General features: G+C 42.1%; 1 protein-coding gene across 3 annotated transcripts in view; it reads left to right on the top strand.

The window, feature by feature from the left end:
* The window catches only part of LOC122801567 (U2 snRNP associated SURP domain containing), a 2,423,494-nt gene that overhangs the window by 1,347,267 nt on the left and 1,051,631 nt on the right, over nucleotides 1-24,596 (top strand). For all 3 annotated transcript variants that reach the window (XM_044071008.1, XM_044071006.1, XM_044071007.1), the window contains 2 exons: nucleotides 15,599-15,628; nucleotides 15,732-15,814. In XM_044071008.1, coding sequence (XP_043926943.1) covers nucleotides 15,599-15,628; nucleotides 15,732-15,814 — 113 coding nt within the window. The remainder of the gene's footprint in view (nucleotides 1-15,598; nucleotides 15,629-15,731; nucleotides 15,815-24,596) is intronic.

Genomic DNA, 24,596 nt, shown 5'->3' with positions numbered 1-24,596 from the left:
GCAGAGAGGATTTTGTTGAGACTCTTAAGACCGCCTTCGCTCCCCTTATGCTATTGCTAGAGCAGCATGCTCTGACTTGCACCTGTGCAGTGTAGTGCAGTTTAAATTGTTCACCTCGGAGAGCTCAAAAGCAGGATATTCCAGATGGCCTTTTTAAGAGGGATCTGCTTATCAGTGAAGTTTCTCAAGACTTGGTTGATTTACTTGTTCATGAATTAACAATACCTCACCATTAAGGGAGGATTTTTTACTTCCCATTTACTTCTGCTTTTTCTAAGCCTGCCATGTCCCAAAACAGGAAAAAGCCTCATCACTGACTGATGAAGACATTCAGGCATCAGTCATGCTCCCTTCTTTGCTGGCTGAGTCACCCAAGAGCCAAGAGAACTTCACTGGCTACATTGTAACAGATCCAACTGCAGTGTTAAGGCTGGCTTTTGGTTGGGGGGGGGGGGGGGGGTGTTTAGAGGAGTATATCCCCATGTGCTTGGAGAATCATCACAAGATGCTAACAGTGTTCTTTAAGTGGTCCATGAGCTACATTTTTCTATTAAAGTTCTGTAAGTGTTCAATAAACCGCATTCTTGATCTCACCTGTTTCAGAAAAAGAGCTTAATTTCCAGACAAGTCTATGTTGTTGGAGCTTGTGGGCAGCCACAGACTCTGCTATGGAAAGTCTGCAATGGGTGATGTACCATTTTGGGAATAGAGGCATGGTTGGTGTGCTCTCACTTTTAATTGGTATCATATGAGCAAATGGTTTCTGCTTCATTTTCGATCTCAGTGACCTCAAGCATTAAGTCAGGCTGTGGATAGTGTCCCTTGAGAGATTCATTATCAATGCTTTTATAGGATGTCTCACTGGAGTCATTAGTCATGGTAAGCGGTCTTTGGTATTTCAGTGTTTGGGGTGTACTACACAAAAGATTTTTGTTCGCACTAGATGGGTATCACTTCCAGTATCAAGTGTTATCATTTGGGCTGTCTTCAGCATCTGGGGTATTTTAATATGTGTTGATAATGAAGGTCAAAGCCTTGTAGGACGGTCACCAAGTTGTTTGTGGAAATGTTACGCCTGGTAAACCTATTTTAGGACTCCAGTAAAGTATTCTTTTAGTAGATGCTTTTGTGGTGATGCCCAATAATTAAAAGAAGTTTTCTCTGACTCATTTTGAGAGGGTAACCTTCATAGGTATAGATCTGGACACTGTACAATGTCTGATACTTTTGCCAGGAGGTCGTGATCTTTCATCCAGTTAAGGATAATGTGCATGATCCAAGCTTGGACCTTTGCCAGTCTTCTGACATTGATAGCAGCCACAGTCATCATCTTGCTAGTTTTCACACCTTCAGATATGGGAGCTGTATTGGTTTTTGAGGTATTTTTGGCTGCAAAGCCACCATATTTCTACCATTACACTCAGGTGTGGTGTGCAGTCCATGACAGTGTTTTTGTAGTCCTTTTCTGCAGCCTACTTTTCACACAATCTGAGGATGGACACTTCACCTAAGAAGAAGGGAATCCATATAGGCTTTCCTGTGTTTCAAATAATGAGTCCTCCTCATGGTGAGGAGGGCTTCACATCAGTCAGCTTAGGCTGCAAGTATGCTTTGTGGCATTTGCAAGCCTTGGATGGAGACAGCGCTGGTTCTAGGGCCTGTTCAGTGAGACAGATTATTTTTTGTGGCATCTAAATGAATAAAATGACAAGATGATAGGGAAGAATTGCATTTCTGGCTGCGCACTAAAGAGAAGGGTCATCACACTACCACTGGTTTGACATTCTTGGGGAATTGAACAAGCAGAAAATCTGTAAGGCGTTTCCTGAGCCCCTTGCTAGAGCAGTGTACTTTGTCCTGGTGTTCTGAAAAAGAACACTTTTGGGGATCAACATAATTGACATTTGGGATGTAGCCAGGAATAAGTAAACTGTATGCACAGCAGCCATAATGGATCCCTCATTAATGACATAATTTGTGCTACAACACTGTCGTACACAGAATCTTATTCCACTCCTTTCACCCATAAAAGGTACAGATCATGCTGACTCCATTGCAGAACACAGTACTCGTTCTCTCTGTGAGCCTTCATTTTTTGGCATTTTGTAATACCTTGTGCATGTCATATGGACTGGTTTTTGGTTGCAGTGCTGTTTCAAAGCAAAACTGTATATGACAGTTGGCAGACTTTGTTTATAATGCAGTGCTGTGACAAGCTTCTGTAACACATCACGATAACCCAGTCCCTCAGAGGTGCACTTAACAATAGCATTCACTGATACGGTTAGCAAAGCTAGAGATGGCAGTAGATTAGTTTCTACGCTATTCCTTGATCTGTCAAAGTCATTTAATACAGTCTGTCATAGTACACTTCTAACTTTGATGTCCTCAGTAGGCTTAACACAAAATACCCTCAAATGGTTCAAGAGCTATCTCAGCGATAGACACCAGGAAGCGAAATGGCAGTCTACACTATTCTGTCCCTGTCAGTACTGGTGTCCCACAGGGATCTGTCTTCAATTGTCTTTTCTTTAATATTCCTACCAGCTCACTTTACACATGCGCACACACATGCTTGTCTCATACAGTACACCGATGATTCAACACTGGTCTGTTCATCTTATGACCTGGCATAACTTCAGCAAATCACTGAAGAGTCTTTTACTATCACCATAAGATGGTTGCATAATTCAGCTTATGCTAAACCCTAAAAAAAAAAAAAAAAAAAAATTATTTTTCTTTCCTAAATGTCTCTCTCTCTCTCTCTCTCTCTCTCATGGAAAAAGAAAAAAAAAAAGATCTTTAAAATACATTCCTTTAACAACAACATTGGACTGGCCTCCTACACTGTTGGGTATAATAATAGATGATAACCTCATATTCGATTTGCATATACCAGATTCTGTAAAAAAAAGCATCAAAAACTGTGTACACTTTATAGAGTCTAAAACTTCCTGACCCCCTGCATTTAGAGTCACCATTGCCATTATTTATCTCTGCCTTTTCTTTTTTATGCCTCAATCCTCCAAACTTCACTTGCATAAAAACCTTGAACAGTGCCATAATGAAGTAGCCAAATATGCAACCAATATCCATTACAGAACCTATCCCTGTATCATTAAAGACCCTCAATTGGCTCAAACTATTCTACTACCTAAAATACACACAGTTGTTCTCTGCATACACAATTATTCATTACCTCACTGCCTGTCTTACCCTTATAACAACCCTACAAATATGCATCCCCACACATCTGCTGCAATCCCATGACCAAAGTCAACTCACTGTTTAGAAGTCATCCAAATCTGCAAAGAAAAGTTGAGTCATATATAACGGGCTGCTTTTCAGATAGCCTCAGTGATCACTCCCCAACATTCCTACTCAAAAAATACCTAAACCAAGCTAAACCTGTCATCTACCGTCAAATACGTAAAAAACTAAACTTTAACCCACTCACATTCATCTCCTCCCTCAAAGAATGTAACTGGCATCCTCTAAAGTACCTCAGTCTTGATGACGCAGTTGAATCTTTTAATATTACCTTCCTGAGCATCCTTAATTACCATGCCCCCATAAGGCTTTCCAGAACCAAAGCACAACCCTCCCCATGGCTACAGAAAACCAGTAAGTCAGAAATGAAAAACAGGGATAAAGCCTGGGAGCACTGGCGCAAAACCAAAAACCCCTCAACTAGACAGAAATTCCTAGAACCATGCAATAGAGTCAAAAAGCTAATAAAACAAGACAAATTCCAATACTACCAGTATGCCCTAGACTCCTCCCAACACAGCCCCAAACAATTCTGGTACTCCATAAACTCCATCCTCCACCCAGGTAAAGTCAGTACCCCTCCTCCTAACATCCCTCACTCCTCCGAAAATATTGCTACCTCATTCAACGCACACTTCACACAAACCATGCTATCACTAGCTAAACAACACAACCCCCCTCCCCTCCAGCCCACACCTTCAACTAGTAATCTCCCCACTGCCTTCTCTTTTTCTCCTGTACCTACCTCCAACATAACAAAAACTCTTAACTAAACTTAAGCCCACCAAATTAGCAGCAGACAACCTCCCAAGTGAATACCTGCAAATCGCAGCTGATGCTCTGACCTACCCAGTATCCATCTTGATTAACCGATCTTTGTCAGAAAGTTACGTTCACTGTGGAAAGTATCACATTTAATTTCCCTCCACAAAGGCGGACCCTCCACAGAACTAACCAATTACCGTCCCATAGCTGTTCTCTCTCCACTCTTCAAAATACTACAGAGATGCATACACTCTCAGGTCTCACACTACCTCCTTACTAACAACCTCCTTTCCAATACTCAGCATGGTTTCCGACCAAACCATAGCACCACCACTGCCTTACTCTCCTTTACTAACACTATCCTTCAGCATAAAAACAATGGCTGTCTCTCCTCTGCTACTTTCCTAGACCTATCTAAAGCATTTGACATGGTCCCACACAAACAACTCATCTCTGTCCTCAATAACCTATCCTACTCTCAATCAGTCACCAACTGGATTCAGAGTTACCTGTTTGACCGCCAACAATCCGTTGTATGGTAGAATGACATATCTCCCCAACTACCTGTCTCCATGGGGGTTCCCCAAGGATCCATCCTTGGACCCCTACTCTTCTCTGTTTTCACCAATAATCTAGCCTCTGCCACCAAACATGGCACACTCATACAAAACACAGATGACTCAACCATCATCTGCTCAGCCCAGTCCCTACCCAAACTGCAAAAAGTCACACAGGAAGCCTTTTTCTGTCTTTTGAAACTTGGTTATCCGATGCCCAATTAATATTCAACCCAAACAAAACTAAAGTACTCATCTTCCAACCCACCAAACATGCTCAAAACAACTCTCACTTTAACATCTCAGCAAAAGACAACACCACTATATACCCAACTGAACGCACCAAATTGCTAGGAGTGGAAATAGACAAACTAAAATTTGACATTCACATATCCATGACCATAAAAAAGTCCCCAAAAAACTAGGAGCATTATACAGAAATAAGCAACTTCTCACCAAAGCAGCAAAGATTTCAATAGCAAATTCCCACCTTATCTCCACCGTACTTTATGCCTCTCCAATATATACCAACCTAAGGCAATGCGATGTAAACAAGCTAGAGACCTGCTACAACAAAATCGCCAAATTCGCCACATAGGGCATCCTACTGTAGTCACCACTGTCTCTCACTTGCTGAACTGGGCTGGCTTGAACTCCCTCACCTCCTTCAGTGGTATCAACTCTCACTCGCCCACAAACTAGTAAACCATCCACTAAATGTCCCATCCCTCCAGAATCTACTCCATCCCTATCGCACCACCAGATCACTAAGATCCAGCAACAAAAATCACTTGCAGATCACTAAAGCCAATAACTCTGCCAGTGAAGCACTATTCTCTTGCGCCATAGCCAAATAATGGAACTCCCTCCCACCCACAATTACCAACGTCCCATCATGCACCCACTTCAAAACTTTACTAAAAGCGCACCTAAAAATATGCTGGCTATGCCCTTGCAACTCCCACTCTAATGTCACCCACCCCATCCAACCACTACCTTTCTTTCCACCCGACTACCTTGATTATAACAAGCTCAGATGCTCATAAGCCTAGTACTTATTATACAGCAGGAACTTCTTATTGTAACATTTGTTAATGTCTGTTATGTACTTCGCAGATAAAGATTCTAGTTGTCTGCTGATGTACTATGTTCTTCATCTTTAAATATGTTTGTAACTAATTGCTATGTTAATCAAATTGTTAATCGCTATGTAATCCAATGTAACTACTGTTTATTTAACTGTGGACCTTTTCTCCCCGGACCTCCGCTGAAAATGGACATACGTCCAGTCGGACACTCCCGGTCAACAAATGTAAATAAATAAAAATAAATAAATGATATTGTTTATACTCCTACTTTTATTACAAAAGCTTGGAATACTGTCCCTATAGCTAGCAGGACGGATCCTTCCCTTTAGTCTTTCAAATTTTCACTAAAAGTGTTTTATGGTGACATTCCCGTTCCCAACTAGGGTAATTTTAGACCATGTGTTACAACTAATTCAATGCTCCTGACTTCTAAAATGTCTCGTAGTATCCTTCCTGCAGGTACCAGTCCGTCTCCTCCACATAAACTCTCACTCTATTAACAGCATCCTGTAATATTTCCTCTTCTACCTCTACTTCTCACTCTAGTAGTAAACATAACCATGTATTCCACTTCAGTCTGTACTACCATGCTTAAATACCTTCTGCTCTAATTGTAATACTGCAAATTTTATAAGCAAACATTTTTTCTCCATTCCTGTTTACGGTTGCTTTTGTTTCAAACCCCATAAATCTGCCCAAAGAAAACACAAAAGCCTATGGTATGTTATCTGTTTTTTTACTTGTTGCATATAGTCTGCAAGACTTGAATTGTCTGCTGTGTGCTGCTTCTGTAAGCATAGAAGTATTATTTTAATTGATCTCATAAATATCTGTTTTCTTATACTTGTACATAGTTTAAAATACTCAAACTTTCCTTTTCTTGTCTTGCTTTCATAAGCAGTTCTACTGTATTTTTATAACTGTTGTATATAGAAAAAGACCTGAATTGATATGAACTCCAGTATTCTGTGCAAGAATTGGAGCTTTTCTTCCCAGGTTTCTGCTTTAAACTGGCAATAACTCAGTCAGACTTCCCTTGCAAGCAAATGTCAAATCAAATAAAATCATATTTACCCCTGCCCCCCCTCCCCCCCGCTACAGGAGTATGTGTGCACATAACATCAGTGTGCAGTATTAACAAGCGCCAGTATTGCAACATAGCAACCAGGCCTACAGGAAGACTGCAGTGTAATTGTGGAGGAGCTAATCTAGTTAAGCCAGCGATCTGACTTTAAAGGAAAAAAAACATAACTGATGTTGAAGTTTAATGAATTAAAATACTAGTCCCCACTAAACTGAGTAAACAAGAATGCATACATCATAGCTATAAATACTGCCTGCCTCTATAGTCCCAAAAAAAGAATAAGGGACACACACACACACACTTGCCTACAGGCAGCTTGGATAATTGTTTTTGGGGTGTTAGATGAAACCAACAGAGTACCTGGACAAACCAACACAATGGCAGGCAGGGCATGCAGTTTGCACAAAGAGTGAGCCACAACCAGTTACTCAGAGCCAAACACTACGACATACCAGTGTTACTCACTTTGCTACTGCATCAGCAATCAGTTGCCTTCACACACATCCAACTCAAACCACCAATGATGACCACTTTAGGCTTTTGTCTGTTGGAATAATAAGGTCTTTGGAATAGTTTAACTACAGATGCAAGTCTGCTGTAGTGTATACTTATCCCTTGGGTGCTGTACCTTTGAGTGTTTCCATTACTTTAAAGTGCATTGATGTCAGAGTTAGAATATATCAAGGGGTTGCGAGGGGGAAGGGTGCATGGAAATTAACCCTCCCATCTAATATGCAAAAGCACCTCAGCAGTGTAACAGCTAGTTCTGAAATTACTTACAATCAGGATTTGCAGTTTCAAGCCTCACAATTATGATACAAATCCTTTGGCTCACTCTAGTGGTACAGGAAATTCTCCAGGTCCAAACCAAGAAGGTCTTCATGACTAGGGAGACACTTAATTCTACCTTAATTCCAGGTAGTGATGTAGACTTCCTTATCCCATCACATCTTCTGGTTGGGGTCTCGGGGGGGGGGGGGTTGAAGCTGTTAGGAAGCATTCCACTTACTAGATATGTGTCTTCAACTTGAAACTACTTGCAGTCTATGCAAAGGTGTACCATGAATTAATTGGGACAGTTTGAAGCTAATAATAATTTCAAACAGCTGTATCACTTGGGCCTCATTTGTTCCATTTTCATGGTGCAACTGTTATTTCTGTCTTTCTTTAGTGATTTTTGTTTTGTAATATACATCTTCTCCAACCCCACAGAGCCTCAGTCTGTCCTCCCTCAGTCTGTCTTGTGCACCTATTTCTAGATTCTTCTATTACTCCTTTCTGTGTATATCAGCCATTTACCCTTGACTGGATGTGGCCCTTGACATCTTGAAGAGTCGACCTCAGTGGCAGCTCACTGTGAGGCCCTTGAGGGGGGGGGGGGCTGCAAGGGTTTCAATGAGGAGTGATGACTATGGAACATGGGAACCCTCACTCATGTGGCGGCCAGTCATATACCCTAACTAAGGGAGTAGTTAGTGCAATTATGTCAGGATGTCGTCACCACCCCTTGGATTACCTTGAAATGACCAGCAAAGCTCCCGTTCAGCACCAATGGTTACATAGTCCTCTGGTTCTCCAAACCCTCACGCAAGATAGGAGCCACTAGCTGTTGATTGCTTCATCCTCTCCCCATGGCCAGTCCTAACACCAAACTGAGTCTGTTCCCAAACTTTGATTGCCAGAGATGTAGATGCTCTGCTTGTTTTGTCTTGATTTTGTGAAAATCAGGATTGACGCCTAACATCTGCTAGTCTGATAACTCCCTAAAGTGCTGCATCTCTCTCCTCCTTTGAAGAATGATGTCTCTATGTAACTCGTAAAAGTCATGACCGACAGGTTTGTTTGCCTTCTGTCTGAGCTTGCTAGCTCAGCAGCATTGAATTTCATTTCTGAGATTACTGTCTTCCTAGTGGCAGTCACCTCTGTAGCTAGGATCCCTCATCTGTAGGAACTGTTTCTGGGCTTTCACAAAGACTTCTGGCATCCCCTAGGATTAACCTTCATTTCTTCCGAAAGATGGTTTCTGGGTTGTCCCTAAACTGTTTCATTCATATTATTGTCCTCAATGGGATAGGAACCTGAAATACACAGTACTTCACATCCTGAATACCCACTTTCAGCTCAGATGTTAGAAGAGTGGACTGGCTGATGTTCTTCATGTTTCACTGTTGCAGTCATCACATTTGGATTATCTGCTTGCAGTAGCCCTCAGTCGGCCTGATTAACAAAGTCTTGGGTCCTGCGTCTGTTGCTATCCCTTCTTCCGTGACGTCATGTCGTCAGGGGTATAAAACATGCAGCTGATGCCATTACAATGGTCTTTCTTGCCATGCGGTGCCCGAAGCAGAAGCAGTTTGCAAGTGCCGGTCGGCTGACTCCTGAAGTTTTCGTTTTCGAGTTTCAGAACCGAAGTCTTCAACTAAAAGCTAAGTACCCCATTGGAGAAACTTTTTCTTGCTCTAAACCAATGTCAGTAAAAGTAAATAATTGCATTACTTGTGGAAAGCAAATACCTCATGAAGATTTTCATTCGTACTGTATTCCTTGCCTAGGCCCTGACCACAACATAAGTCGCTGTCGGTTTTGTGCCGTATTTAAACCACAAACTATCCATCGTCTGTATATTTTCGCTTCTAAATATTTTGGTGCTCAGTTCAATTATCCTGATATGTCTTTGGTAAGCCAACCAACTACCAACATTCCAAAAAAAAAGCAAAGATAAAGACAGAGACAGGTCGTCTAGTTCCAAAGCTGCTGACAACGCTTCTCCTAAGCCAGTTGCCAGTTTGCTGGTACTCAGTGAGGTGCTTTCGCAGCCCCTGATACCCGCTACTTCAGATTCGCAGGACTCTACTGAGACCCATTCGGAGTACAGTATGCCGCGAGATGCTTCAGCTGTGGAACCTGCGGATGTCTCTACCTTGGATGGGTCCTGAGCCGCTTGCAGTCTATGCAAAGGTGTACCCTGAATTAACTGGGACAGTTTGAAGCTAATAATAATTTCAAACAACTGTATCACTTGGGCCTCATTTGTTCCATTTTCATGGTGTATTCAGGCCTACTGACTTGCATATTAAACCAACGCCATCTTCTTCTTCAAGGCCTAAAACTCGAACCATGTCTAGAAAACTGATGCCCAGACCACATGGTCAGGCCTCTATGCCTAAAAAGAAATGATAAGAATGGCTGAAGACCTTATTACTTTAATCAGGGGAAGCCAGCCTTCCCCCTCTAAGAGACCTAGGACTGAGTTTGCTTATGATAATTCTGACCAGGATTCTGAATTTTCTGTTTCCTCTGGTGACTAGGATTTACTCTTATCTACCTATGAATATTCTGATGCTGAGGACTCTATTCCCTCTGCTCCCCCCCCCCCCCCAGAGGATTTCTTTTTTGGTGAAACCTTGCATACTCTCAGGGAGCATTTTCGTTGGGAAAGTCAGGATTTCTCTGATTCTAAAAGGAGGCTTAGGGACTTCTTACTCCTGCCCCAGCACAGGCCTTTAGCCATACTTCCTGTACTAGACATTGTTGAGGATTCCTTTTTGGAATCTAGCTTGGCCCCTGACTCTTTACCTCCTGCTCCCAGAAAACCTGATATATATTACAGGGTCTCTGACTCTCACAAGTTCTTTTTTAAAATCCTACTGCAGATCATGAGACCATTTCACAGGGACCCAAGGGCATTAAAGCTACTACTGCCAAAAATCCTACCCCCCTCTGATAGAGACTCCAGGGCGCTGGATAGATGGGGTAAGAAGGTATACACTTCTGCAACTTTGGCCATTAGAGCCTTAAACTGCTAGTTTCATATGTTAAAGTATCAGCAGCATATTATTGGATTGCTTAAACAAAAAAAAATGTTGATTCCTGATTGTGCTGAAAATAAGGATTTGCAGGATTTACTGCATTCACCTGAACAAGTTGGAAAACATACTTTGCAGTGTGGTTTTGATTCACTAGAGGCATCTTGCAGGGCTGCAGTAACTGGGTCTGTACTTAGAAGGCATGCTTGGCTTAAGGAGCAGTCCTTGCCAGATCATGTTAAAGCAAAATTACTGGATGATCCCTTAAATCAGGACCGCCTGTTTCGCAACAAGGCAGAAGTAGTACTTAAAAAGATGGAGGAAAAAGCTAAATCTATGCAAACCGTTACAGATTTTTTCCAAGTACAACCCCCAAGGTTTAGTAGGCATTGGCCTTCCAAGAATTGGTCCTTTCCTGCCTCTTCCAGACCTTCTCAGTCCAAACACAGATCCAGCAGAGCTCCCAGGCTTCAGTCCCAGGGTACGCACAGGACTAAGCAGTGGGGCACCTCCACTTCCAAATCTGGGAGTAATAAAACTTCCCCCTATGGTAAACTGTCTCAATGACTTCTTTTTAAAACTTCCAAGCACTTCTCAACTGACTGCCCCTTTGGGGTGAAAAATTGCTCTTCATGCAAAGAATGGGAACTCATTACCCAGGACAAGTGGGTTTTAAATATAGTGTCCCAGGGATACAGATTTCACTTCCACACGTTACAAACTCCAAGCGGGTGGCCAGATCTACCCCCAAATTAGTAGGCAGAGGCCCAAAAGCAAGTACTTTCTCTCTCAAGCATGGGCTATTCAATTGGTACCAGAAGAAGAAAAGGGACAAGGTTTCTACTTGAGACTTTTCTTGGTACCCAGAAAGGACAATTCATGGCATCCTATCCTGGACCTCTCTACTCTAAACACCTTTTTGGTGATTCCAAAATTCAAGATGCTGACTCTTCACCAGTTGCTCCCTATGCTAGGCAAAGATGCCTGGTTGGCAACACTAGATTTAAAGGAAGCCTACCTGCACATCCAAATCAGGAAATCTTGCAGAAGATGCCTATGCTTCAAAGCAGGCTGCACGCACTATCCGTTCTCTGCACTGCCCTTTGGCTTATCTACTGCACCCAGGGTATTCACAAAGTACCTAGCTCCAGTCATTGCATTTTTGCAGGCAAAGACATATTCAAATATACCCATACCTGGACGATTGTCTAATTAAGGCTGACAGCCAGGACATACTTTTGAATCATCTGGCCTTTGTACAAAGGGTGCTAACTTGTCTGGGGTACACCATAAACAAAAAGAAATCACACCTGGTACCCTGTCAACAAATTATATTCCTGGGAGCAAGCTTGAATACAACTTCCCAGAAGGCTTTCCTCACGCTAGAGAAACAAATTCATTTGACAACCTACTTCAAACAAGTGGCCACAAAAACCCTGCTATCTGCAAGGCAAAAATACTACAAGCATTAGGGTTCATGGCCTCCTGCATTCTTCTAATTCCATATGCAAGACTGCATATGAGGAAACTACAATGGTATCTAAAAAGCCTATGGTGTCAACATTCACAGGATCTAGAAGCAATGATTCCTATCATACCTTGCATACGTCGAGAGTTCCTTTGGTGGGCAGAGGCCTGCCACCAAAGCAAGGGACTACCATTCACACTACCCCCTGCCGCCCAAACCCTAACAACAGATGCATCAAACTATGCATGGGGGGCTCACCTGGCAGGGAAGTGCATTCAGGGCAAATGGAACTCAAGTCAAATGCACCTGCATATCAATCAAAAAGAAATGTTAGCTGTACAGAATGCTCTGATAGCCTTCAAGGACCACATTCTTCCAGGACAATTAAAGGTAAAGATGGACAACACCACTGTTATGTGGTACATAAACAAGCAGGGGGAGTACACATTCTTACCCCCTCTGCAGACTAGCCATGGCATTGTGGAACACAGCCCTGAGCTACCAAGTGCATCTACAAGCTCAATTCCTACTAGGAAAACTAAACACAATGGCAGACGAACTAAGCAGAAACCTCATGCACCCACATGAGTGGAAACTGGAACCACTCCCCCCAGAACTATCAATTGAACAAATTTTGCACAAGGACTCCCCACAAACAAGCTTGGAAAGTGGATGCTCTGTCCTTCAGCTGGAAAAACCTATCAGTTTATGCCTTTCCTCCTCTACCTCTGCACTCCAAAGTACTACTAAAGATCAAACAAGACAAACCAAGGATGATTTTGATTGCACCAGACTGGCCACGCCAACAATGGTACCTCCTCTTGCGCAGTGTGTCACTGTCGGCCCCATGGCACCTGCCTCAGACCCCTACCCTATTGTCTCAGCAGGAGAATCGGATTCTGCACCCTCAGCTTCGCATACTGAACCTAGCAGCCTGGCTAATTACCTAATTTCTCCTTTGCCATCCCTCAGTAAACCAGTGATGGATATTGTTTTATAGGCAAGGAGGCCTAGTACTAGAATATCTTATGCTGAAAAAATGGAAAAGATTTTGTGCCTGGAACCAATCTCAAGGGATGAGCACAGATTTTACATTACTTAACTGAGATGCTTCACAAGGGCCTGTCTTTCTCCTCCATCAAAATCCACGCCTCAGCTATTTCAGCTCATTATAACACAGAACCTCCTCTCTTCTCTCACCCACTGCTCAAGCAGTTCCTTAGAGGGGCCAGAAATTTACAACCACCCACGATAGCTCCAATCCCAGCCTGGGACCTTAACTTTGTATTGGAGAAACTCACTCTTCCTCCTTTCGAGACAGCTGCTACTGCAGACTTAAAATTCCTTTCTTGGAAAACAGCTTTCGTTTTAGCAATCACTTCAGCAAGAAGGGTAGCCGAATTACAGGCTCTTATGGCAGTGGAGCCTTTCATTATCTTTCATGCGGACAGGATGTCCCTCAGGACCAATCCCTCCTTCATGCCCAAGGTGGTATCCAGTGTGACCCTTAATCAGTCCATTCATTTGCCAAACATCTATCCTAATCTACAGATCAAAGGAGGAACGTATACTGCACTCCTTAGATGTACGCAGACAACTTAGATTCTACTTGGACAGGACTAAACCTCAAAGGAATTCGGAACAACTGCTGGTGGCATTTGCCGCAGGGACAGAGGGGAAGGCTATTTCAAAGGAAAACATTTCCAAATGGATAGGCTATTGCATTCATTTCTGCTACAAGCACCATGGAAAATGTATCCCACAGGGGATCAGACCCCACTCAACCAGGGCTGCATCTACCTCTACAGCCTTTCTTAGAGGCCTCCCTACCAGGGACATTCTAGAAGCTGCTACCTGGAGTTCTGTACATACTTTCACCAAGCATTACCATCTGCCAATTTTTTCTCTAAATCCAGAGAAAATCCAGCCTTATAGCTGGTCCTAATTCTATCTAAATTCCTCCTCCCATCCTTAGCTTTGGGAATCTACCCAAATGTGATGACTGCAACAGTGAAACACAAAGAACATAGTACAGTTGTGTACACTTACTATAAATGTAGATGTTCGAGTGTGTTCACTGTTGCAGTCCTTGTTACCCTCCCTCCAGCCCCCTTACTTCATTTGGCTGTACCTTTACTCTCCTTTACTATGCTCAAAAAGCTTTTTGGTGTATTTGCTTTTTTGTTGGAGGTATATCCTTGTTTATTTATAGATTTAATTGCTTCCCATTAAGGGGGCACCTGTCATCGGGGGCAAGAAAAACTGATGTAATGGCGTCGGCTGCATGTTTTATACCCCTGATGACATGACGTCACGGAAGAAGGGACAGCAACCGACGCAGGACCCAAGACTTTGTTAATCAGGCCGATTGAGGGCTACTGCAAGTAGATAACCCAAATGTGATGAGTGCAACAGTGAATACACTCGAACATCTACCTTTTATGGTAAGTGTACACAACTGTACTTCAGTTTCCTTTGATTCATTTCGTGAAGGGCTCACAGTTGCCAGGCATTCACTTTGCAAGTGAATTGCTTGCTGCGTTATTTTTTTTCCATTAGGCAGTAAACCACCCACTGTTAAATGCTGTAGTTAAACCCTGCTTACCTCTAGGGGAGTGTCTGCCTCTGATACTTACTTCAGGAATGTTTCTTTTGTTGACGTTTGCACCCTACTACTTGGTGCTAATGACATATACTCTCTCAACATTGTCTCAAGCATGAATTCCAGGGCAGGCCTCCTGTGCTGCATCTGTACTCTGTCTTCTGACATTTGGTCCTAGGACTTTATTTCCAGCTTCTTACACCTGGGTAAATATTGTTTGTATATCAGTCCAGGGGTCTTGATACAAAATGTGACAGATGATATGTTTGTATGTCATCTGTTATTAATCAGTGTAGGACTCTTCTTGATTAAGAAATAGCCCATTGTCCATTTTTTAGAGTGGGTGGCTCCTCCATCGGAAGTTGGCCAGGTAGGTACTTGTTTATTGTTTGTAATTGCTATATATCTTGATTTGCAGGTTTCTCATTAGTGGCTAGGGTAAAGTTGGGGGGGGGGGGGGCTCTGCAGATGATCCATCGGTCATCGCTGAGTGAGGAGGCTTGGCATACGTTGGAATAGATATTATGCATATGTGAGCACTGCATCTTATAGAAGTTGTCGGGTTCTGGTTTATGAAAAAGATGAATGTAGCCCAGGACCCATCAGGTAGAGTATCATGTAGATCAGTTGTGATAAGTATGTATGTGATGAGTCTCTGTTGTTTTGTCCTTTTTGCTTGGGTGTTGTGTTCAGATAATTCCCCTTTGTGTAGGGGAGAGCATTTTGCTAAGCAGATTACCCACACCTTTTGTTTTCCTCTAATGTTGGTTGAGCATTTTTCGATTCAGCCCTGAATAATGGTTTGGTAACTTAATATAAGAAACCCTACCTTATGTAGTCTGTGTACTACATACTGAAAAGGGAAACAGATCAGTAATAACCTGACAGATCAAAAATGTACAGCAGCCATTTCAAACACTTCCCCATATTTGTTTTAATGGTACTTTTACTTTTTCAGTGGAAGGCTCAAGACGAAGCAGATCTTCAGGTAAATGAAGATTTTTATATTCTTTATTTGCTTTTAGTTTTATTATGAAAGAACTGCATGTTTCATCTCTGTTTTGTAACTGTGAGTTTGTATTTTTTTAAAGCTCTGGATGACTTTGTGCCAGGCTCTCATGATGTGGGCGATCCCACAACGACCAATTTATATCTTGGAAATATAAATCCTCAGGTAATGATTTAATTTTGTTTTTTAGTTTGAAAGTGCTGAATGCAGACATATTTACTTAAGTACTGATAAAGCATTTGGCAGTACTTGCCATATTTCTAAGTACACAACTAACGTGGAACTAGTAATGCCCCATTATGTATGTAACAGATGAAATAACATGCTATGTCAGTTCATAGCTTTATCTTACCGTAGGTCATTGACCAGAAAATCAGACTGTGATGGCAATTCTTAACTTAGACATATTCTGCAATCCTCCTTGCCCATGTCTACCTGCAGAATTGTGTGTCAGTCTTAGCTGAGTCATCTGACTTAATTTTTTTCGTCCATTTATGTAACATTGCTGAATTCCTCTCATTTTAAAACCTAATTTTCAGTAGTTGAAGGCATAAGTGTCAAGTTCTAGAACTGCCAAATCTTTATAGGTGTTGTTGATTGACCCACTTTGTGTGTTTCTCTTTGACTGATATCTATTATTGTTATGAATTTTGTCATGGTGAGATAGTAAGTTGTCCTTTCTTTACTGTTTGAGTATGACAAACATTTAACATTTAATTTGATCTCTGCTGGGCTGACATTGTGTACTGCGTGGACTAAAATGTCAACACATAACAGAAGAATTCAATATCTGTAGTCTGTCAGCGGTCATTATCAGTCTTTTACTTGAACTTTTCACTCCCAGTTTGTCTTTACCTAAAAGTAGGGTCATAAGAACATAGGACAGACCCAGGCAAACTATTACAAGATATCATAAGATGCCTACCCATATACAACTTTAAGCAGGCATACCTAAAAGACTATGTTCAAACACTGATCACTATTACAGTAGCCTAAACTGTATGGGTCCTACACTACTGCAGCCAGCCAGCTTTCCAAAACTAAAGGCTTTTTCCATGCACTTCAACTGTCAGGAGCTCGAGAAGAGCTTTATAAAATGACAGTAGGAGTGAAAAATCTTCTGAACTTTTTTGTCGCAAAAGAGGCACTTCTTTGGCAGATACCATGGAACTCTGTCATCTAGTGATCTTCCACATTTGGGCATACAAGTCCCCATTGGAGAAAGCATTCCACTTTATTTTATTTATGAGGAAAACTGCTGAGTTTATCGAGGAAACTGATTTTCTTTTATTGTGTTTAGCTGCTAAACAAAATGGACACTGGGAGGGGGAGGTCTTTTATAAGTGATCTGCCTACCACACTGCACTTCCCTTTCATTGCAGACATGAACAAGTATTAGGTAAAAACATCAAGAACAAGAAGGTTCCCTAACAGGGTGCTGATCTATATAAGTCTAGGTATTGACATTGGAATCAACTATGTGGTGGTCAGCGAAGGCGCTAAGATTCTGCATTCGGACTGGCATTAAGATAGTCTGAGGATTTTACGCCACTATGTTCACTTATTTACCCCTGCACTCTTGGGCTGAGGTCATATTCTAGATGTATAGTGCATCAGAAAGGTTTTGGCTCTGGTACACTTGACGGATGTTAGGTTCCTCAGCAGGATAACCCATCAGTATTGGAATACTGCTGTAGTGATCAAGAAAGGACATCTTCTTAATGTAGATGCTCATGTGAACTTTTGTAAAGAAAAGTTTTTCTTTTGATTAAAATGTTGCATGGATTATTTAAGTTTTGTGTGTTTGGGGCATGATACTGTGGTTGCAGGAACTGTCACTGGTTTACTTACCTCAGAACCAGTTGATGTTCATCATACTGATAACTGTTGCAATAACCTAAGCTATAAGAGTTGTATCTTGTATAGGATTTATAACCCATATAGCTTAGGCTACAACAGCAGTGATCATTTCAGCATGTACTGTAATGGTAAGTTTACTTACACGACTATACGTTCTCTGTCAGCTAAAATTCTGCAATTAAATTTTCCATCTGCTGTCCCTGCCATCTTGAAAGGCCATTGCCAAAAATGTACTACTACCCAAACTTGAATGTGGATGCCCTCTGTTTGTTTTCACCTGCTGCATAATAACCCAAAAGTACATATTACTGAGAATAAAATATTGAGGTTCATCCTGCATGCTGATACTTGGTCACTCTGCTATAACCTTCTGAAAGCTCTTAAGTGGCTCCCAGCAATAGAAAGAGCAACTTGTCACCTAGGTTCCTTTCTCTGCAAAGTTTTAACTCGGAGGCACTGCTGTCTGTAAAGGAATCTTCCATTTAAGTAACAAGTGCAGTCCTTAAGAAGCACCAAGGAAGAAAACCTCTCCCTCCTTAGATTCACATTTAAAACTGTCATGGTTGAATGAGCTTTCTCTGTTTTGGTCCACCACTGTGGAACAAACTACTAGTAAATGATGAGTTCATTAAAGGTGCTGAAACATGCATGTTCACAGCTAGTGGAGTGTGGCTTTATTGGCCTGAATGTACCCAGAAAGATTTAAAAAGTAAAAAAAAAAAGTCATGGGCATTCAGAAGCCATGTTTCTGAAACACTGTATGTGTTTAAGGGGTCATTTGCATATATCCCATGAGCCTGTATTACAGGAGGTTTAAGGTATGACACTTTGAAAACTAGTCGTAGCCACCAAAAAAAAGAACTCTTGGGGGAGAGCACATCTGTGCAACCTCTGAAGGCAGAGTCTAGAGCACTGGACAAATTTAGGAAGCACAAGTGTGCTTTAGCCACCTTTTCTGTGTGTAGACCTATATGGCACACTTGTTAAGACTACAGAGGGACTTTGTAAAAGAGGTTGCAAAGTCTGCAGCAGCCCCTTTGACATTCGTGACTCATAAGTTCACAGAGACTCAGTTGGCTGCCATGCTGTCAATTTCCAATGCATCCATACACTTGTTATCTAATGAAGAGGATGGTATGGCCAAGGCAGCATGCACTGGCATAGCAGTTTGCTATCATGCCTAGATGTGCCTCTTTAACTTTGTGGAGTGCTTTAAGATATCTTTTCTGAATGCTCTATTTGATAGCTCCACCTTGTTTGGACTGAACGTAAAGGACACACTGACCAGGAGCGAGTGGGATGGCATACCATTGTCTGCTGTGGGGGTCTGCTTTTCCACCTATGTGGACCTTTTCCCACAACTAGAGAGGAAGTAAGCAGTTGTCCTTCAGAAAATCCCAACAGTTTGCCCCAGAAGCTCCAGGTGATGATGCTTCCCAGGGCAGAGGCAGGAACTTCAGTGGACGCCACCATAGAGTCAGGAGCAGACTGCAAAATTGGGGTTTTAGGGGACCTTTCTCTAACAAATTCCTTTGATTCTCAATAGCATTAAACATGGTAAAGCCTTACTCTAAATAGGTAATTCAAATTCTATATCTCAGCACAAAAGAAAATGCTTGGCTGTCCACCCTAAAGCTTGGAGAGGCCATAACCCCAAGTACCTGGGTATTGAGAATTGTCAGCAGAGGCTAAGACTTTCAGGTTTTCCTGACATTTCTTCAAAGACCCTTCTGGATGTCCCACCCTGGCAAAGAAGGGCAGCAGTGGAAGAGAGAAGCTGCTTTTTGAAAGAGTCATCCAGGAGGTCCTGGTTCTATTCAAGAGTCTTTTTGGTATCAAAGAAAAACAAGGACCTCAAGCCTATATTGGACCTAAGCAGCCTGAGCCTATTTGTGAAACAGTATAAATTCCAGACTGTACCACTGCAGTTCATTCTGCCTGTGCTGAGGAAGGAAGACTGAATGTGCTTGGTAGACCTCCAAGATGCCTATCACATAAAGATAGCCATAAAATCCAGGATGTTTTTGCAGTTATGACTAGGGGCCAGTCCCTGTCAGTTTCAGGTGCTGCCCATTGGTCTTACCACAGTCCTCTTGGGTTTCACTGTATGCATAGCAGTAGTAGTGGACCACCTCAGGGTGTAGAGATTACATTTTGTTTTCTTTACCTGGACAACTGGCTTATTTCAGTGACCACAGAAGCTTTGCTAGTTCAAACAAAAGATTCCTTGCTCCACTTGTGCCTTGCCTTAGGGATTACAGTGAATTTTGAGAAGTCCAAATTAGAGCCAGTTCAAACTTTGGAGTTTATAGGTTGCTGTCTAGACACCACTGCTCATGTTGCCAGGCAAGATCTTCAAGACAGTCTTCTCTGCATATTCAGGGTTGTCAAATTCTTCTTCCTTAGAGGCCACCTGCTTCTCTAATTTATCTTATCCTAGGTCCACTGCCTGCAGCCATGTCATTAGTACCTCTGGCCAGGGTTTACATGTGGGTACTTCAATGGGCTCTTATCAGTCAAGTGGTCTGAGAGGACATAGCCAATGAAGCAGTCCCATAAAACTCACAGAGGTTTATCACAAAGATATGCCTTGGTGGCTAACATCTGCCATTGTGTCAGCAGAATGTCCCTTTGTCTTTCCTCTGCCTTGGGAAAATGCAACACCTCTCTCCTCTTGGGTGGGGGACATTTTGAGGAAAGGATGGTCCAAGGTACCTGGTTTCACTAAGAGTACAGTGTGTACATCAGTGTTTTGGATATGGGAGTGGTCCTCCTGGCATTACAGGCTCTTCACAGCTGTATCCCCAGAGGTGTGTAATAAGTGCAGACCAACAATATGATGGTTGTTTGGTATCTCAATAAATAATGCGGAGTCCATTTTTACCCTCTGTCTGGAGGTGATGAGGGTGTCGCCTTGTGCAATATCTTTCCAACACTTGTATTGTGTTTGTAAAGTAGCAGAAAGTATTCTAAGAACTAAGCTAGTTCAGCAGTAGAGAAAGAAGATATACCAATAGGGATGTCTCCAAGGAGGTGTATAGAATTCATAAATTCCAACGTCCTGGATCAACTAATCCATTGTACCACCAGGGGCTACAATATCCTAGACCTGGTCTTTACCAACATGGGAGATAGATGCTCCACACCAGTGGTCACCCCCTCATTGGTCAGGTCTGACCATAAGCAAATCACCTTTGACATCCACATCCCACCCCCACCCCTCCTTAAAAAACTTCTCCAAAGCCAACTTCATGCTACTGAAGTCAGAAGTGACAAACTTCAAAACACCCATGCAGACGGGATCTGGAAGTTTGACTGCAAAATCCTACTCTAAGGCACTGTATGAGCACATCCACTCGTGCATGAATCGTGCCATCCCAAATAGAACCAAGATGCTCTTCTCCAAAAAAAGGAAGCTAATCTGGTGGTCCCCTGCTGTAAACAAACTATACAACAGAAGGAAGAAACTGTTGCAGTAAAGAGGAAAATCCCAGGATGCAAAAAAGCCCCTCACCAGCCTCAGTAAGAAGCTGAGATCCCTCATAAAATCTTCAAAAGCTAGTTACGAAAATAAAATTTCCAAAGATTCCAAAGACAACCACAAGGCATTCTATAGATATGTCAAGAATCTAAATGGCAATGCTCAGATCTGCTCTGAGCTACAACAGAATGGCATTAAATATACTGATCCCAAGGATATTGCCAATATCCTGGCAGTTCGATTTAGTGCCAACTTCACCCCCCCCTCACCCCCTAAAGGGCTCATCTCAATACCAAAAAATTGCCAAATTCCGATAATCACGGTCACACAGGTAGAAACTGCACTCTCCAAAGCTAAGAATACAGCATCCATGGGACCAGATGACATCCCAGGCTGTGTACTACATGAAATACAAAATGAAATGGCACCTCACCTAAGTATCATGTTTAATCATAGCCTCACCTCAGGCTTCGTGTCCACTGAGTGGCGCACAGCTACAGTTATCCTGCTCCACAAGGGAGGATCCGCCTTGGATCCCGATAACTACCGTACCATCAGTCTGAGAAGCCTGATCTGCAAGGGCATGGAACGCATTATCATGGAACTTATAAACAAAGACAATGGCAAACTGCAAACACTAGACCCCACCCAGTTTGGGTTTGTGAAGGGCCGATCTTGTTTCCTGAATCTGATTGACTTCTTCGAATCAGTCTCCAGAGCTGTGGACGAGGGTAAGCTGGTCCACACAGCCTATCTGGACCTCGCCAAGGCCTTCGACACCATCCCCCACTCTGGAATCATAGATAAACTTACTAAGATGGGCATAAATCCCTACGTCGATGGGTTGCCAACTGGCTTACTGCTAGAACCCAGACTGTAAAAGTAGCTGACTCCAAATCCAGCTCCAGCCAAGTGGAGTACCTCGGGGTTCAGTCCTGGGACCACTCTTGTTTGGCGTCTACTTCTTTGAAGTACAGGCCAACACTAAGGAACTCTGGCTAACAAAGTTTGCAGATGACTGCAAACTGGGAGCCATTATTGAATCCCCAAATTATGTGGATATTCTACAAAAGGGCCTTACAGAAACAGATGCTTGGTGCCAGAGCCATGGGCTCAAGCTTAATGCCAAGAAATGTATAGTTATCCCCTCTGGAAAAAAACATGTACCCATGAATTACTACATAGGTGGCAGGACACTAAACATTGAAAGTGTAATGAGAGACGTAGGGACACAGGTGTACAGTGGTCTCACTTTCAATAACCACATCGCCACAACAGTCAGGAAATCCTTCTATGTAGCACACCTCATCACTAATGGCTTTTCATCCAGAAAAAAGGAGGTCATTGTCCCACTGTACTCATCCCTCATTAGACCCATTATAGAGTATAATGCCCCATTTGGTATGTACCTCACAAGACATCTGCAACAGCTGGAAAGGCCACAGAAATATCTCACTAAAAGAATCACAGGCCTAAATCAGATGCCATATGCTGACCGTCTAAAAAAACTCCACCTATACTCTGTGGCATATCGTCTACTCAGAGGCAATCTCTGCTTAACATACAAGGCCATGTCAAACCCTGAGCTGTTGGACATGCTCCACTTAAAGAAATCCCAATCCCTCAAAGCCACACACTCCAGGGATCTAAACCTTGTCATCACAATGAACAAAACATGCTGGAGGGATAGGTTCCTGACCCAGAGACTCCCCATACTGTGGAATAGACTGCCCATGCATGTCAAGCAGAGCGCCTCATTGGCCCTCTTCAAAAGGAACCTTGATGTTTGGATGGGAGATAGGAAATTCACCCCGGGGATCATGTCAATCGCCCTGCTAGACAGGGGTCCAGAGAAATAAATATTGTAGGAAGAAATATCCAGGGAATTGTTATGGCTAGGCTTGCATAGGCCCTAGGGCCGATAGCCTAGTACCAACCTATGAACCTATAAGAAAGTAGGCAAGAGAGGTTGGAAAGGAATTTTCTGGAGGAAATTAACAGAGGACCAGTGTATTGGGAGCAAATAATAGTAGAGGAAAAGGTAATAGAGTGGTATGAGATTAAGCAGGAGTTTGGACTGCCAATTAGAGATTGCCTTCCCTGTCAGGGATTGTAGGCAAAGAGGAATGGATATGGGAGTGTGTAGTAGAAGACTTGCTGTGGTAGAATTTTTAGTCATCTAGAGCAAAAGATGAGGTTCGAAAAGATTGGGGAAAGAGAATAGAAAGGCAGATTGCAAAGGACAATGGGAAGAGCTGTATTTCTCCTAATTTTGCAACAAAGCTCAAAAACTTTAGGATTTTTAATTGGAAGTGTTTACTCATGTATTTTTGTATCCCAAATAAATATCTGATGGTTTTCCTTGGGTAGATAGCAAATGTTGCAAATGTGATTAGGAAGGGGGAGATGACATTTGGAACATGATTTTTGGGAATGTAATGAGTTGACAGATCTTAAAAGTTCCATACAGTCTACTGTGATAAAATTGTTGGGAGAGCAAATGGCAGTAGTTAAGGAACAGATTCTTTTGTGCTGAGATATAGAATCTGAATTACCTATTCAAAGTAAGGCTTTAGTATGTTTAATGCTATTGAGGATTAAAAAAAAAACATTACAAGAAAACATAAATCTAAGTCTAAACTAGTCATAATAGAAGTGTTGAATATTGTGGAGGTGGGCTCTGTAGAAAAAAAGGGACGAGTGCATTTTATAGAAATAAATGGAATTTATGGGAACAATACATGCACAATAATGCATAGGAGGAGGAGTGAGGTTTAAGGATAGGCAGGAACTGAGCAATTTATTTAATGTTGGGGTGAGTGAAAGAAAACATGTATACTGTACACGGATAATGGAAGCTGTAAGGTATGTTTATTTATATATATATATATATATATATATATATATATATATATATATATATATATATATATACACATATCGATACACGCGCACACACACACACACACACAGTGGATATAAAAAGTTTACACACCCCTGTTAAAATGCTAGGTTTTTGTGATACAAAAAAATGAGACCACAATAAATAATTTTAAAACTTTTCCCACCTTTAATGTGACGTATAACCTGTACAACTCAATTGAAAATAAATAAATCTGTTGGGGGGGGGGTATAAAAAATTTAAAAAGTACAGTACGCTGGTTACATAAGTGTGCACACCCTTAAACTAATACTTTGTTGTGTGTGCACACCCTTAATCTAATATTTTGTTGAAGCACCTTTTCATTTAATTACAACATTCAGTCTTCTTGGGTAGGAGTCTGTCAGTATGGCACATCTTGACTTGGCAGCATTTGCCCACTCTTCCTTGCAAAAGTGCTCTAAATCTGTCAGACTGCGAGAGCGCATCTCTTGTGCACAGCCCTCTTCAGGTCACCCCGCAGATTATCTATTGGATTTAGTTCTGGACTCTGCCTTGGGTATTCCAAAACTTAAATTTTCTTCTGGTGAAGGCATTCTTTTGTTGATTTTGATGTATGCTTGGGGTCATTGTCATGTGGAAAGGTGAAATTCCTCTTCATCTTCAGCTTTCTAGCAGGCGCCTGAAGGTTTTGGGCCAAAAGTGACTGGTATTTGGAACTGTTC

This window comes from Protopterus annectens, chromosome 5.part0, assembly GCF_019279795.1.
Source record: "Protopterus annectens isolate FY-2018-M chromosome 5.part0, PAN1.0, whole genome shotgun sequence".
NCBI lineage: Eukaryota > Metazoa > Chordata > Ceratodontiformes > Protopteridae > Protopterus > Protopterus annectens.
The sequence above is the reverse complement of the archived record's forward strand: the minus strand, read 5'-3'. Positions and strand labels throughout refer to the sequence as shown.